Source organism: Zootoca vivipara, chromosome 16, assembly GCF_965207765.1.
Source record: "Zootoca vivipara chromosome 16, rZooViv2.hap1.1, whole genome shotgun sequence".
NCBI classification, from domain to species: domain Eukaryota; kingdom Metazoa; phylum Chordata; class Lepidosauria; order Squamata; family Lacertidae; genus Zootoca; species Zootoca vivipara.
The window spans coordinates 15,695,257-15,712,174 of NC_142599.1; the positions used below are offsets into that span (position 1 = coordinate 15,695,257).

The window sequence follows — 16,918 nt, forward strand, 5'->3', positions numbered from 1 at the left end:
TCTGAGGTTCAAGACGCACATTGGACAAAAGATTCCTGCACTGCAGGGGGTTGGACTAGATGGCCCCCATGGTCCTGTCCAATTCTATGATTCTAAAGTCTCTGCAGGCAGCCTTGTCTTCAAGAGCTCCCGAGCAAGCCTGACGACCACACAAGCCCTTTCATGTTCCCACAATGAGCCTAAAGCCCTTGCTGTATCTCTGAAGAGGCCATGCAAGCGGCCAGGCATTTTTGCCACTCCCTCCTGTGGGCAAAATAGCTGGGTCCCCTCACACATATACCTTGGCCAGAAAGCTATTGTGAGCCCCATTTTTACAAAGGGCGCCTTCCATTTTTCTTAGCATTCCTTTTCCAAAGGCAGGCCTCCTAATGCAGAGCACTCCAGACATTTCCTAATGGACACATGCACCATTTGTTCACATAATATGCCCCTGAGCATCTTGCTCCTCCACCTAAGCCTCTCAGAATAATTTCCTCTGGGAGGCATCAGGTGAACAGGAGAGGAGGGACTTGCCTGCCTGCCTGCCTGCCAGCTAGCAGGCCTCAGTGCAAAAGCAAGGAGTCCTCCAATATTTACCTTGCTGCTAACAACTTCCGTGCCCCTGACAGCTTCTGCCAGATGAGCAAACAGAATGTGCATCTTGCAGAACCCTTCCCTTATAAAACAAATAAATTAGCCAAACTGAGAAATTAGAATCGGATCAAGAAATTACAGTCGTACCTTGGATCTCGAACGCCCTGGAACACGGGGCATTTTGGCTCTCGAATGCCGCAAACCCAGAAGTGATTGTTCTGGTTTTTTAATGTTCTTTTGAAACCCAAATGTCTAATGGGGCTTCCGTGGCTTCTGATTGGCTGCAGAAGCTTCCTGCAGCCAACCAGAAGCCGCGATTTGGTTTTCAAACATTTTGGAAGTTGAACGGACTTCCGGAACGGATTCCGTTTGACTTCCAAGGTACGGCTGTACAAGCAAATGGAAGGGGGTGGGAGGGAAGCAGCTTTCATCCAGCCTTGGAACATCCTGACTAAGCTATCTGTCAACAGTAATGTCACGCAAGGTTTGTGTGTGTGTGTGCTTGAGTGTGTGAAAATGATTGATCGTGATACCCACACACCCTAAAGCCAGGCCTTCATGTACCTGTCACAAATAGGAGAGGTCAAGGTGGTTTCTTGTCCTGTTGCTAAAATGAAGAGCTGTGCCCTTTCTGCTGATCACCCTCTTCTATTTCTCTAACAGAAGGATGCAGAGGAGAACCCTGTATGCGGCCAAGGAATGCACAGTTCAAAAGGCACACACACACAAAAAAAAATGTGCCTGATCTTATCAGGACATGAATAATTGGTTTTCTAGAGAAGACCCAAGTGTGTGAATCTGGCCTAGCATCCTGCTCCCAACGGTGGCTTTTTGTATTTTGTTTGATCTTTCAAAGGTAATGTTTGTTTGCAAAATGCATGATGCTGGCACGTTGGGACAGAATCCAGTGCCACATCAGTCCTTGGGACTCAGCCGTGCATCATAATCACAGGTGCTCGTACCTGTGATGACTCCCTCCCCTTTCGGCTCCGCCGCTCGGCTGAGTGTGCCGCCCCACCAAAAGTCAAAACGCAACTCAAAAGCGTCATAGGAAGCCTATTTCTGAGGGGGGAAGAGCTACACTGAATGTTATAACGTCGCAGGAAATAGCACAGCCTCGGGTGGAAAGAGCCCTCGCTGCCTCCTACATGTTCCAAAAGGAACAGTTACTGTCTTTGGCAATCAAAGGAACATGAATGGTGGCATCATAAGGCATGGGGGGAGGGAATCTGAGCGGCTTCCAGGGGGATGCCAGACCCTGAGAGAGCCTGAGAACAGAAGGGGAAGCCAAAGCCTAAGGTTCTTGATACCCCTGCTCTGACTCCACACCAGAGGAAGGAAGAGAGCTTGGTAACTGGGCAGTTCATTTCCCTGGCTTGCTTTGAATTCTGGAAAGTTCCCCCTATCCCTTCCACCTGTTTTGGCCCGAGACAGGGAGCCACAGTAATCCCCAAGTGGTGCCCTTGACAATTTCCTATGGGAGTGAAAGCAATCAACTCAGTTCAGAAAGGAAAGGAGGTACCTTCCTCCCTCAGGGACCATATCTAAGCTTGCGTACACACTCTGCATCACTCCCACTTCTGGTTTGGGAAGTGGAGTGTACACACCACAATTCAGATCTATCCTATTGTTTCTGATGAAATACTGTGCTTTGGTGTTTCCCCAGAAACTAGCTTTGATCCATATTGAAAAGGGGGGATGACGACAACCCCGTCTTAGCTGTGCTTTTAAGCCTATAATGTGTACACAGCCTTTGTGCCTTTTGACAGCTTCAGCTCTCGTTGGATTCAGGGGGCCAAGCAGTTTTCTGGCCACCAGGGAGGAGACATGCCACATTTACACTAACAAAACGTCTGTGGCACCCAGTGCCCGCCCAGAGACTGGGGAAGGTGCCAGAAAGATTAAAAGCACCAGAGAAATGACGGACTCGCACATCAGCATCCAATCTGGCTGGAACACACACACCAAACTAGCCAAGAGGCACATTATGGGCTTTAAGCAGCTCTCCCCTTTCTCCTGGGGTGGTGGGATGTTTTAACATAAATTGTTCTGGCTTCCAAAGTATCAGTCTTCAGAGGACATCAGAAAGCATGTTTAATTCCACAACTGACATGAAAATAAAGACCAGTTTTATACAACTGCAGCTGCTAATATCTAAGGCAGTTAGAGAAGTGGGATCATTCCACACCTCGGAGCAATGCAGAGGACTCAGGAGGCAACCTACCATCCAATACTGGCTAAGATGGAATGATGATGCTCATTCCTTAACCACCATCTGAGAAGGACCACAGGACTATGTGCTTTTTCTTCCTTCATTCCCTCACCCCTCAGATTCTACAGATTCCTCCTGCTGCTCTTAACCGTGATTAAGTCAGCACTACAATTAACCACAGTGATCACGAACTAGAGAAATTCAACTTGAGAAGGATGCAAAGCTGCCAGGACTACAACTCTCAGGAGCACCAGCTGGTAGAGGCTGTTTTGGGACTACATTTTCCCTCCAGCCACAGTCAGAGGTCCAAGGCATCTAGGGAAGACCGACTTGCTCCCTAGCTGGGCTAGAAGGAGTTTTAGCCCCCAACACCTGGAGGGCGCCAGGTCTAACCGAATTCACAGAGAGACACCAAATCTGAGCTTCCTTCACATCTGCAGCCTCTCTCACAGGGCAGGTCCATCGTGTGCTCTCCACTCCCAAGGTCTGCCGTTTCCACAGAAACAGGCTTTGCAAGTTTGGAACAGGAAGGGTTTCCTGGAGAGGGAAAGAGAGAAAGAGAAAGAGAAAGACAGATTGTGCTGATAACAAACACACCCTCCTGGAAAAGGCAGATCATTTCCCATAACGTGAGCTCAGAAAATAGAATTTTTCCAAACAGAGGAGAGAGGCTGTCCGTTCCCCTGACGGCAGATCAAAGCGAAGTGGGCTTTGGCCGGGGGGGGGGGCTGCACCGCTGCTTCCCTGCCCCCCCGCCTTCCTGCTGCTGGTTCAAAGATTCAGCTGCTTTCCTGAAGTGCTACTTGGGGAATCCTCCAAGATGCCAGGAACTTGTTATAACCCACAGCTGGCTACTAGCAACAACTTGGGCTGGCTTGTGGGTTGGCTTCCAAAGTCTCCGGCGAGTCCCCTTCTATTTCTGCAACAAGGGAACAAAGAAATGGCCAAATCAATCCTTTCGGAACATCACTTTCCAGAAACGGTTAACAAGCATTTCTGTTCATCCTAGACTTCATAAACATTTGCACGGTGCAAGATGGGCAGGCAAGCTTCCTGTGCTTGTCGGCATGAAGGCTGGAGTCCTACTGGCCTCCCTTCCCCAACCTGGTGCCCTCCAGAGGTTTGGGACTGCAGGTCCTATCAGTCCTAGTCAACATGAGCACCGTGGAGGAGAGGGGCTGCTATATGCATTTGTATTATTTATTCATAAGAAGATTATATACCACTTAAGATAGAATCAGTTTACCCAAGGGAAGGTGTGCCACATCACAGAACACAGAGAAGTAGGAAAGGAGGCCCCCAGATACCAGAAAGACCACCTATAACCTATTTCAGTGATGGCGAACCTATGACACGCGTGTCAGACGTGACACGCAGAGCCCTCACTGCTGGCACGCGCCCCATCGACCCATTCGCTCTGTTGTTGTTGGTTCCCCCCATTTGTTCTCCCGCTCCTCCTACAGCTTGTCTCCGCTAGAGCTTGTCTCCGCTGTTAAAACCCGGATCCTTTTTTGTTGTTGTTGCTGGTAGCCAGATTGGTTTTTAACCCATTCTGTGCTGCTTTTGGGGGGCTTTGGCAGACTATGTTGGTGCTGCGTGTTAGTTCCAGCGAAGGTATTATTCGTCATTTATTTCTGTTCTCTTCCCCCCCCCCCCAAAAAAGCAAAGGAACTTTTGCACACACCCCAAAAAAAACCTCCAAAACTTTGGTCAGCAGCTCCCCCCCAACAAGCTCAACAACTCTGGGCACTTTGTGATAAATAAGGGTTTTTTGTCTTGGTTTGGTTAAATCAGGCATCCCCAAACTGTGGCCCTCCAGATGTTTTGGCCTACAACTCCCATGATCTCTAGCTAACAGGACCAGTGGTTGGGGAAGATGGGAATTGTAGTCCAAAACATCTGGAGGGCCAAAGTTTGGGGATGCCTGGGTTAAATAATTAGTTTTGGGTTTATTAAATACAGTTATATATTACAATTATACATTTTTGTTATTTAAACTATAAATATCACAAAATTATGGTTTTTTTCTCGAAGTGACACACCACCCGAGTTATGCTCGGTTTTTTGGCGAATTTTGACACACCAAGCTCAAAAGGTTGCCCATCACTGACCTATTTCATACTTTGAAGATGAATGTGAACATCTTGAATTGGGCCTGGGAACAGAACAGAAACCAGTGCAACCAGTTTTAAAAGCAAGTCCTAAGTGGAACCCTGGTCAGTCAGTCATTTTGCTACTGCACTTTCAGGCCTGCTGAAGTCCCCAAGTGGTCCTGCGATTCTGGCGCAGATGGGAGTCGTAGCCCAAAACGGTTGGAGAGCAACCGACCAGCAAAGACTTTTCTAAGCAGAAGGAAAAGCTATCTGGCCCCACCACTTATCCTCATCCCTTGAAAATGTTTTGTTTTTAATGAAACAAAGACAATTCAGTTCAACCTACTGATGAGGTTTCCCGCACCAATTTGGGCCATTCGGCTGTTGCTCTTCTCCAGCTCCATCAGCATCGATTTTTCAAAGGCCAATGCAGCAACTCGAGAAAAAAAACCCTTGACGTTTTCCCCTGGTGAAATAAAGAGGTTGGGGAGGTGGAGGGGAAGCTATACCCTTTTGTGGGGCAGTGTTTCCCAAACTTGGGTCTCCAGCTGTTTTTGGACTACAGTTCCCATCATCCCTGACCACTGGTCTTGCTAGCTAGGGGTGATGGGAGTTGTAGTCCATCAAAATCCAGAGGGTCATGGGTTGGCCACTCCCGTTTTAAATACAGGGTGGTACTATAGGCAGCTGCTATAAACAAAAGAATGGCTCCTGTCTCTTCCAACATCCCTACTCACCCAACCCTCCCAAATTTTTTTGGGGGGGCGCTCAAGGGACTAGCTTTGGCATCTTGACATGAGGCTGTGTGGAGTTCCAGAGCAGAAGGGCGCATTTCACAAGGATCAAACTCTGCACCCAAGCAGAGCATCACTATGAAAGACACTGTCCCACTTAAGTCCCTGGGCAAGCTGGCAGCTTGACTCCTTGAAGGAGACCAGCTGGCATGCCCACCCCGTCAGCCCTGCAGCACTGGCACTCCCAAACACTTCAATAGGCTCAACTCACCTGTCTTGGCTGAAACGGACCAATATTCTGCCTGCATTTCATTGGCCAGGTGGATGGCGTCCTGTTCCGTCCGCTCACAGGCAGCGTCGGACTGAAAAAGAAAGGTACCACAACCAAGGAACAGCGATCTCTATATTGCACTGCAAATGGGTAAACTTCCTCCTCACCCCCAAAACACAAATATGACCTACCTAACAGCGGTTTTTCCTTCTTAAGAACAGAGAGGGATTTGCTTCTGCAAAATGTGGCCATGAGTTTGCTTTGGAAAGAGATTAGACCAGCTTTTCCCAACTAGGTATGGGCAAGTCTGTCAATTCCAACTTCCCTCACCTTTTCAGCCCCCCATGCCCCACTCAATTCAGTTTGTTGCATTTCCACATTAGCTTGTCCTTGCAAAAATTCTTAAGTGTTTTAGGGCACATTTTCCCTGTATACAGTTTCGCCTGATAAACACAGATGCTTACAAGTCATTTCCACTATGCCTTTTTATACACTTTTGGGGGGGGGGGGCTGGTGAACTGTATAGGAACATTTGGAGAAGGGCAAATTTCTAAAGATAAAAGCTGAGTTTTCCTTCAATTTTTTTTAAAGGAAGTGTGAATGAGATGAGATTTGCATTTAGAAGTGAACCACATTGGATTCCTGTCCCCATCTCTCTCTCGCTAACCAGGTGCCCTCCAGATGTTTTGGTTGGCAACTTCCACCAGCCTCAGCATCGTCCAGCCATGTGGGCTTTGTGGGGCTGATGGAAGCTGCCGTCCAAAACATTTGGAGGGCACCAGGTTGACAAAGGCTGAATTAGACCAATGCATTGAAGAATTAGTCTGCCAAACAAGCTGTAAAAGACTGTGCCACCTTTTAAGCTCTGCCTGCTGGCACTTAAGAGCAGCTGACCATACGTGGTTGGATACATAAGATAAGAACCTGTACAGGAAAAGAAAATTTTGCTTCCTTCTACCTGGGCAATTATTATATTCTTACTTCACAGTGTATGGAAAATGTAACACATGAACTTGCCCTTACAGTTGAACCCCAAAGGGGAAAAAATAGCATTTATGGTTGTGTTCTGCTGATTTAATTTTTCTATGGTATCTGCTCTCTGTTATTTGGAAAATACAAACTATGTCCTTCTCCTACATTTTGTAATTTTAACTATATTTTTTTCTTGTTTGTTTGCTTTAACTTTTGATTTCACATTGATAAATATCTTTATCTGCAATGCACTTACCACTAAATCTTTTTTTGTTCCAACGAGAAAGATGAAGCTGGAGCCTGGTTCATTCTCCCTCAATGCATCCTCCAGCCACTGCCTGAAAAATGAGGAGGAGGACAGAGAAAATGTCTGAAGGATTTAGAATGCACAAGATGGCTTAGTTTCATGTAAATGCTTTTAATGTTTGATGTTTTATTATGCTTTTATATGTACTGGAAGCTGTCCAGATGTGGCTGTGGCAACACAGCCAGATGGGTAGGGTATAAATGACAAGATGCTGATGCTGCACAAGGCAGTTTGCGTAGGATGAAAAATGACAAGGGATCAGCCCAGTGTGGAGTGTTCTGGAGGGAATGGGAGCTGCATACACAGAATCCTGGGAACCATAGTTTACCCCTCACAGAGCTACAATTCACAGTACTGTACCCTTAAACCAGTGATGGCCAAACTTGGCCCTTTGGCTGTTTTGGGACTACAATTCCCATAATCCCTGACAACTGGTCCTGTTAGCTAGGGATGATGGGAGTTGTAGTCCAAAAACAGCTGGAGGGCCATCACTGCCTTAAACAAACTACAGTTTCCAGAATTTTGTGAGGAAGGAGAATGGGCATTAAATGTGTTTTAAAGGAATGGTGCATGCGAAGCCTCCATTAGCCAGAAGAGGAAGAAATACAATGTTGATGGAGGTGGGGAGCCCCACAAAGTTCTGCTCTCATCAGCAGTCCTTTGGGCCAACTGCACATGGCAGTTTTAATACTCTTTTCAGAGCTGAAAAGATGAATAAATAAGCAACTTATGATATTGACATGCTAGATAGAAGGATTTATCAGCCATTTCTCAAGTGGGAAGCCAGCATTGCTTGCTCGTAACTGACCACCTGATATTGTTCTCCGTGTTAGGATTGGTCCTTGAATAAACAGGTGAGCAAGAGCCTAGGTTGGCCTTTGGACTACAACTCCCATCAGACCCTTGGCTGTGCTAGCTGAGGCTGATCGGAGTTGTAGTCCAAAACATGTGAAGGGGATATGGTTGGGGGAGGCCAGCCTCATCTCCCGCACAATTCCCCCACCCTGAGCAAACTCCCGTGACATACGCTCCATTGTCCACCAGCCACATGTTGGCCGATTTCATTCATCCTGAAACAGACCCCCTGATCTTGGGTGTGATTGTGTGGTATATGAAAGTACTGTACAGAAAGTGATCCATTGAAGGAAAGCAGTAATGAGAGGAACTGGGGATTAGCATGATGAGAACAGGAGGAAGGGGCAGAGGGGAGAGGAAATGGAAACCAGAGAAAGAGGAACACACACCATATGTTCTTTCCTCTTGAGAAAAAAACAATATCTCTTCCTCTGCCAGTCCCCTTGGAGCGATGCCTCGTGTCTGGCCCACTAAAGTGGGTGAGCAACTCAGCCATCCTTACCAAGTGCAGACCGAAAACCCTGGAGGGAAGCCAGGCAGGGAGACCCCCCGTGGGACAGATAAATGGTGCCAACACCAGGAAAATATAAACACCTCCAGGGAATATGTCAAAGGCTAAACAGAAACAAGACAGCAGCAAGGAGAGAGAGAGAGCGCACAGGGAAACACTCTGCCACCCATTTCACATGAAGAGCAGTGATTTCTGTGTCACAAGGCAATGAGCTAATAAGAACCTCATTCTTTCAGCAAGTGCGACTGAAACCTCAATACCAACCCTCTCTACTTATCGGGGTGGGAAACCAGCGGCCAGTGGCGGTGGGAAGGGACTGGCAAGGGCAGAAGGCAGAGAGACTGAACAGGAAGTGGAACCAGAGCCAACTCATTTTGGGTTTCTCCCTATCCTCCTCCTTCCTGCTCACGCCCACTGACAGGCCCACCCTGCTTAAGCCTCTCTAATCCCCCCAGTCCTCGGGAAAGTTTTTGCAAGAAAGAATGGCAAGGACTTACTTGGTGTGATCCAAAGTCTGGATGTCGGCCAAATCAAAGACTGTTATAATCACTGCAACGAAACCAAGAGATGATTAGGAGACATTCTAGGTCCAGAAGACGGGAGAAAGGAGTAGTTTTAGTTCTGACTCAGCAGACATGCAGAAGGAAAGAGGCCGGGGACAAAGGGTTGGCTTAAAATGCAACCGAGTTGTTCTTTTCCTCAAAGCCAGATTTTTTTGGGGGGGGGGGAATGCTTCAAAATGCAGTATTTCATCAGAAATGACAGGATAGCTAGGGATTGGGGCGAAGGCATGTCTACACGGCTCCCCAAACCAGCGGCGGCAATGCCCTGGAGGCAGAGCAAATGGGAGAATGTCTGCAGCCCCCAAGTGTCAGCTTTTGCCCTGCTAGCAAGGAAGCAAAAAGCTTTTGACTCACCTTCTGCTCCTCTGTAGTAGGCAGATGCAATGCACTTGAACTTCTCCTGGCCGGCTGTATCCCATCTGGGCAAGAGTGGAATAAGGGAGGTTTGATCAGTCGTGGTGAGCGAGGGCCTGAGCAAGCCCAGGGATAAAGCAAGTGGCTTTGGGGTACAAGCTGAAGAAGATTGTGATGCCTGAGACAATGCCATCTGGAAGATGCCTTTTTTTCCTTTTTAATCACACTTCCGTCCTGGCCACTGGCCTTGCTGGCTGCTGGGGAGAGTTGGAGCCCAGCCAACAGCTAAAAGACCCCCACAGATCCCCCTGCCCCTTTACAACCAGTAAAAAGTCTGTTTCTCAAAATGAATAGCAGCAGCTTGGCCTTTATTGGTCCCCAGAATGAAAGCTGACAGTAAGAGCTGTTCAACAGTGGAACGGACTTTTAAAAACTTCACTGGAGTTTTTAAAACGGAGGTTGAATGGGCATCTGTCATGGATGCTTTAGCTGAGGTTCCTGCATTGCAGGGGGTTGATCTAGATCAGTGTTTCCCAACCTTGTGCCTCCAGATGTTTTGGGACTACAACTCCCATCATTCCTGACCACTGGTCTTGCTAGCTAGGGATGATGGGAGTTGTAGTCTCAAAACATCTGGAGGCACAAGGCTGGGAAACACTGATCTAGATGACCCTTTGTGTTCCTTCCAACTCTATGGTTCTACGGCTCTTTGATTCTGGCTGGCTCTGTTAAAACATCCCACACGTATGGTGAGCAGCGTGTTCATTTCCAACTTACATCTGAAGATTATATGGAACTCCAGCTATCTCAAAACGCTCAATTTCAAAATCCACTCCAATGGTTGCCTTGTAATCCCGGTCAAAAACATCTTTACAAAACCTGCAAGGGAAAAATGGGTAGTACCCACCTTATTGTTATTGTTGTTGCTGTTGTTGTTATTATTATTATTATTATTGCCTGCTTTAGATTGTTTTTAATATTGTGCTTTAATTCTGTAACCTGCTAAGGTGAAGGGCAGGAAATAAATAAAATAAATAAGGGTGTGGGAATGCTGACAGTAGGATGTTTGAAAGAAAGAGCAATGAAAAAAAGGAGAGGGAAGAAGACATGTTGGATACCCCTGCCTTAAATCAAAAGTTTTCACATAGTGGAATATTTCTTAAATACTACTACTACTACTACTACTACTACTTATTCAATTTATATACCACCCTTTATCAAAAGATCCCAGGGTGGTGAACAACATTAAACACACATTACAGAACATCAAGGATAAAAACATTATAAAAAGCATACTGACTATCAGCCAATAGTCATCATAATAACAGTCCTCTCCCCCACACTTTCACAGGCCATAGATTATTTGATAGCCCTAGGCCTGGGTAAAGAGGAATGTTTTTGCCTGGTGCCTAAAGACATGTAATGATGGCGCCAGGTGAGCCTCTCTGGGAAGAGCATCCCACAATTGGGGAGCCACCACAGAAAAGGCTCGCTCTCTTGTACTAAATAAACTGTCTGAGAAAACCCGAGTAACCATTGTATGTGAGAGGAAGCTGTGTGGTTAAACAATGCATCTAAGAGCCTTTCCAAGTTCTGAGCAGGAGGAACTCAAAAACAGAGACTGGTGGCTGTGTTCGTAGGCATGGGTCAGGAGGAGATGCATACAGTGGTGCCTCGCTTAACAAATGCCCTGCTTAACGAAATTTCCGCTTAACCAAAGGTTTTTTCTAGCGGAGGTTGCCTCGCTAGACGAATGCGTTTTACGAAAAATTCGTCTAGCGAATCGCGGTTTCCCATAGGAATGCATTGAAATTCTATTAATGCGTTCCTATGGGCAAAAAAAAAATTCAAAAAAAATTCAATGCATTCCCATGGGATTCGCTAGACGAATTTTTCGTTATGAGAAAAGACCTGTGGAACGAATTAAATTCGTCTAGCGAGGCACCACTGTAACTGTAACCTGGGGTGTCTCCTCTGCTTGGTACCATCCTTAAGGAGCGCTTCGCAAGCACTGCTTCAAGCAGGTGGAAGCTACGACGCAAACTGGTCAGCCAGAAAAGACTTATAAACTGAGGTCAGCGGTTGCACTTTGAGGCTGGAACTTTGGACAGTCTTTGACAAACACCACGAAAACTACGTGTCAAAACAGATTTGTACCTGTTGATGAGGCTTGTTTTTCCAACATAGAGGTCTCCCACCACAACCACTTTTGATATTTTTAGCCTGAAACACACATGTTGTTGTTTTTTCACATTGCACAGTGTCATTGAAATGGAAGAACCATATCAGATTAATACTTGTTTGGACCAATAAAAATATTACAAAGAGCACATATATGAGATACAAATAGTGCAGAGTAAAACACACAAAAATGCTTAAATAATAATTATTCTACAATAATCTGAATAAATTATACAATACCCCAGATCCCTGAGATAAGTGCTTGTGTGAACCTTTCTTCAGGCTCTTGAGATCTTATTTGTGCTGCAATGTCCCTTCTAAATTGTCAACAGATTTCATATTTTTTTAGATTTTAAGCTTATATAGGCATTTGACACCCCAGCAATTTTGAAACGTTGCAAAACGTATATTCTTAAGATTACAGGTCAATCCCAAAATACATAAGGAAACATTGCCTGTGACCGAAACTCTCCTTACGGCACAAAGCTTCATTTCTCCTTGATGCAGACTCACCCAACAGCGCCTGTGTTCTGTCGCCGACAGGCACTCCTCACCTGGGCGTGGAAGTGATCTTTGAGCTGCAGGCAGGCCTCAGGTGTGTACCACTGCAGACACACAGGAAGCAGGAGCATGAGATCAACTGGGCCAGGAGTTCACCTAGCCCAGGCATAGGCAACCTTGGCTCTCCAGATGTTTTGGAACTACAACTCCCATGATCCCTAGCCAACAGGGCCAGTGGTCAGGGATCATGGGGGTTGTAGTTCAAAAACATCTGGAGAGCCAAGGTTGCCTATGCCTGACCTAGCCAGTCCTCTAGGACAGCTTTGCAAGGCCCAAGGCAAAATGTATGATAGGTTCTGTTTTAAGGAACGCCTCAGGCCAGAGGTTTTCAACATTTTCAGGTCCACTGCTCCCTTGACCAGCTACATTCTTTCTGCCGGACCCCTGTGGGGCTCAGGAGCCCAGTTACATCACCCCTTGCATGCAGAGCCGGCACCTCCAGCTTTTCAAACATCTTCCGTTCCCTCAGCCTCCTCTCCTCTCCCCTCTCCTTAGGAGTCCTCTGGGCAGCCACTGCTGCTGCTCTTGGTCTCTGAGCTTCCTGGCCCCCCTGCCCCAAAAGAGGTGCCTCCTCACACTGCCCCACAGGGCACCCCCACCCCCCGGCCAGCCCCAGAGGCACTATTTGCCTGGGGAGCTTGTAGCCAGGGCTGCTGCTGTAACAAACGGCCATGCAAGCCTTTGGGAGGCGGAAACGCGAGAGGGCATCAGAGGAGGGAGGGGAGGAAAAAGGGGCAGAGGCTGGTGCTGTCTGTGGCACTCCTGGCCACCATTCAAGTCACGCCAGGGTGCCACGGCACACTGGTTGAAAACCACTGCCTCAGGCTGTCAGGGGATGAGCCCAGCGGACACAAGGGGACAGTTTGCCTACCTTGGGGAAGTGGGAGATGGTTCTGTCTCTGCTCACAGGTGGCGTCACATGCAGGAAGTTGGCCTTCATTGCCCAAATTCAGCGGGTGCTGACAATACAAAGCAGAAAACAATATTGGGGACTTGCCAACAGCAAAACGCAACACCAGCACTTAACGCTTGCCTTTTTTCAGTCCTGACAAAAGTAGTTGTTGGTAGCCAAGGATAGCCTTGTCCTCCATGAATCTGTCCAATTCTGTAATTTCCCAGTCTGGATTGTACTAAAAACTTCTTGGTGTGTCTGTTTTTCCCTGACTAGTAGTTCCATGTTTGACTGCAAGCTAAGGAAGTTAGCAGCCTGTTGGCTGGTGAGCATGGCATTTTCCTGAATAATAAAACAGCAAGGCCTTTCATGGATAAAGAATGTCGCCAGGATGTTGCCATAGTAGAGGTGAGTGGCATTCTGAGCTTACAATGGCGCAGAGAGAGGGCACAGGGGGACTCCCTTTGCTAGGGCCTCATTTCACAATGAACATGCCTTTACCCATTTGGATTATATTTTAACTCACTTTAACCATCTCCCCGGCCGCCTCGTGCCACTCCAGAGGCTCAGCTGGAAAACAACTTCAGTTAGCAAACCATCCAACATTATGCGAGTCCCCCATCTGTCATAATGTTAATTTAAAACTTATGATCCGTCTGATTTCCAAAATGAATTTAGGAGGCTAACAAGGCAGAAAATGTCATACAATATTTAAAAGCCTATGTCACGCCCACCATTCCTAAAAAAACAACCACCCCACCGGCAGTCGTAAAATATTAGGATTAGAAACCAACACCAGGAACGAAGTCTGGGCATAGCAGCATGACACCAAAACTAACCCAAGAGCATTCAGCCAAAAGTCTTTTCCAGAACAGCTATGTTTTGCAAACCTCTTAAGGAGAAGAACAGGAGTTCTTCAGCCTACAGGAGTCATGTTCCAAAGCATCTGAAGGGCACCACATTGGAGGGAACCGAGTGTCAGGGCCTGACGGCTCTCCCTTGGCACTTCAGGAAAAGCCATACACTAGGGCTGGGGAATATTCAGATGTTGATGAACTCCCATCAGCCACAGCCAGCATGACCAAGGTTTGTGGATGAGGGGAGCTGAATAACTCAGTTGGGAGAGCACAAGACTCTTAATCTCAGGGTTGTGGGTTCGTGCCCCATGTTAGGCAATGGATTCCTGCATTGCAAGGGGTTGGATGTGATGACCCTCATGGTCTCTTGCAACTCTATAGTTCTATGATTCTATGAATATGCGGAAGGCTTCATAGCTCAGTGGCAGAACATGTGCTTTGCATGCAGTTAGTCCCAGGTTCAATCCCCACTACTGACAAGCTGGAACGTGTCCAGAAGAGGGCAACCAAAATGGTCAAAGGCCTGGAAACGATGCCTTATGAGGAACGGCTTAGGGAGCTGGGTATGTTTAGCCTGGAGAAGAGAAGGTTAAGGGGTGATATGATAGCCATGTTCAAATATATGAAAGGATGTCATATGGAGGAGGGAGAAAGATTGTTTTCTGCTGCTCCAGAGAAGCGGACACGGAGCAATGGATTCAAACTTCAAGAAAGAAGATTCCACCTAAACATTAGGAAGAACTTCCTGACAGTAAGAGCTGTTCGGCAGTGGAATTTGCTACCAAGGAGTGTGGTGGAGTCTCCTTCTTTGGAGGTCTTTAAGCAGAGGCTTGACAGGCATATGTCAAGAATGCTTTGATTGTGTTTCCTGCTTGGCAGGGGGTTGGACTGGATGGCCCTTGTGGTGTCTTCCAACTCTATGATTCTATGATTCTATCTCTTGGTAGTGGTGAGACACACTCCTTGCTTGAAGTTGCTGCCAACCAGTGTTTCTGTGCACTCTGGCACTCGTCACGGTATCCCATTGCGCCAGAAGTGGTTTAGTCCTGGGACTTATGTTCACATGTGGTCGGGATGTAAATATGTACAAAATTTTTGCCAAAGGATGTTTAAGGAGGTAACAAAAATCACTGGGTCCAGAGGTAGAATTATTATCGATTTACGAGGGGGTGGAAGGTTCGCAGGCTATGAAGGACTTGTTCACAAATTTACTGACACCTGCATGAGTTGTTATAGCTAGGAAGTGGAAGGGACAAGGAGAATATAAAATGGAAGAATTGCATAAAGAGGTGTGGGACATAGCAATTAATGATAACATGTGCTATTAAGGTAAGTAAGACTAGGAATATACAGGAGAAATTATTTTAAGGAGATGTGGAAGGTATTTGTAGAATTTGTACAGAAAGGGGTCAAACCATTGCAAGAGGTGTTGAAATTTTGGGAGGTTGGATAGTTACAATGGAATGGTCTCGGGGGGTGGGGTGCACATTTTTATTTTTATTTATTATTACCGTACTACTTTGTTAAAAGAAAAAACCAAAAAAAGAAATGGTTTAGTCATGCTGGCCACATGACCCAGAAAGCTATCTGTGGGAAAACGCCAGCTCCCTCGGCCTGAAATGAGATGAGTGCCGTAGCCCATAATGAAGTTTGACTGGACTTAACTGTCCAGGGGTCCTTTACCTTCTTTACCTTTATATGGTGTGGCATAAACAAACAAATAAATAAAACACTTGGAGGGCACCAAGTTGGCAAGGGCGGCAAGGGGTGTGTGGTTGTGTAGGACCACTTGGATCGCTGGCCCCAAAAGTGGACAGCCAGTGTAAAGTCTCTCTCTCCCCCCCCTCTCTCTAGCTTTCTTTTCCAGGTGTGGGGGTTCATTTGTGAATGTCAGAAAGAGCATGGTGGAGAAAGCTAATGTACAATCTCCTCTATGTGGGTTTTGCATTTCTGTTACAAACAGGTAAAAGAGGAGGGGGAGCCATTTAAGCCTTATGTGGATGGTAGGGAGGGAAATCACCCTAGTTCAGCCAGTCTGAAGCTGCAAGGTGGCCATGAACAGCTTGCAGAATCACTTGCTTTAAGCTGGCCTTTGGATAATTTGCAAAAAGCAAGGCGGTGGGGGTGGGGGGCTGATCCTACCCCACCACCACCACCACCTGCCCAGCAGACCAGGAGCTTCCCCCTGCCCCCCCCCCGGCATTTACAAAAAAGGGGCAATATTGGCAAAGAGTGAGAGGAAAAACGACTCACCATGCGAGAGCTGCTTCCAGGTCTGGAAAGGGGCTGCCGCATCACCATAGAAACCAGAGCGCCTCCCTCTCAGAAGGTGGAGTTAAATTGCAGAGAAACCAACCACCTGAGAGATCTAGACTGGCGAACCTTAAAAACCCAGCAACTGTAACTCTGAGAAGGGAGAAAACCTGGTTAATGAATGTCAGATGTTGACGGCATGCTCAGCTGAGCAACGCCTCCTGCTGCTAGTATAAAGCTGGACAGCTTTTATTAAAGGGGGGAAAGAACGAACTGAATCACCAGCATTAATAAAATTATTGTTGTTTTTATTCCTTCCGTTTATAACCCAGCTTTTCATCCAGGGAGCTCAAGGTGGTTTACATGGTTGTCCAACTTCCCATTTCATCCTCACAACAACCCTGTGAGGTAGGTTAAGGCTGAGAGACGGTGACTGGCGCCCAGGGTCAGCCAGTGAGCTTCATGGCTGAGTGGGGGATTCGAACCCTGATCTCTCCTAGGTCTTCGCCCCAAACCCTAACCGTTACACCACAATGGCTCTGGTTTATATCCGGACAAATGTTTGCAACATCCATATTTCGTTGGAAACAAAACAAGGAGCACCATGTACACCACCTTGAGCTCCTTGGAAGAAACAATAGATGCAACGCAACCAATTAAGAGCGTTCAGCATTTCCTCAACCTGGCGCCCTGCAGTACTTTGTACTACAACTCCCATCAGCCTCAGCG

The 16,918-nt window shown here is 46.9% G+C and overlaps 2 protein-coding genes across 7 annotated transcripts in view; one reads left to right on the forward strand and one right to left on the reverse strand.

Annotated features, from left to right (window-relative positions):
* Positions 1-2,650: 2,650 nt before the first annotated feature.
* RAB36 (RAB36, member RAS oncogene family) lies at positions 2,651-16,590 on the reverse strand. 6 transcript variants are annotated; one of them, XM_088659442.1, is made up of 12 exons: positions 16,190-16,338; positions 13,606-13,649; positions 13,059-13,146; positions 12,140-12,231; positions 11,603-11,668; positions 10,223-10,324; positions 9,446-9,510; positions 9,026-9,077; positions 7,112-7,193; positions 5,884-5,974; positions 5,225-5,344; positions 2,651-3,704 (listed from the first exon to the last, which is right to left on the reverse strand). In XM_088659442.1, the coding sequence occupies exons 3-12, from the start codon at positions 13,125-13,127 to the stop codon at positions 3,640-3,642; spliced, it is 804 nt and encodes a 267-aa protein (XP_088515568.1). In that variant the 5' UTR covers positions 13,128-13,146; positions 13,606-13,649; positions 16,190-16,338; the 3' UTR covers positions 2,651-3,639. The 6 variants fall into 6 exon arrangements, 5 of the variants coding, with proteins under 5 accessions (XP_088515568.1, XP_034954956.1, XP_088515571.1 ...); XR_015947425.1 differs by lacking the exon at positions 13,606-13,649 and having other exon boundaries at positions 2,651-4,111; positions 4,897-5,344; positions 16,190-16,418; XM_035099065.3 differs by lacking the exon at positions 13,606-13,649 and having other exon boundaries at positions 16,190-16,581.
* RSPH14 (radial spoke head 14 homolog) overlaps positions 13,372-16,918 on the forward strand; it is a 63,768-nt gene continuing 60,221 nt past the window's right edge. The window contains exon 1 of the mRNA XM_088659440.1: positions 13,372-13,487. The gene's annotated coding sequence lies outside the window, so the exon portion shown is untranslated. The remainder of the gene's footprint in view (positions 13,488-16,918) is intronic.

Excerpts from the sequence above, each read along its gene's own strand:
- RAB36 (XM_035099065.3), bottom strand. The coding sequence starts at position 13,127 with ATGAAGGCCAACTTCCTGCATGTGACGCCACCTGTGAGCAGAGACAGA. Across the intron at positions 7,194-9,025 it reads CAGACTTTGGATCACACCAA|GCAGTGGCTGGAGGATGCAT; the intron begins GTAAGTCCTTGC and ends CTCATTTTTCAG. Across the intron at positions 5,345-5,883 it reads GTCCGTTTCAGCCAAGACAG|GGGAAAACGTCAAGGGTTTT; the intron begins GTGAGTTGAGCC and ends TTATTTCACCAG.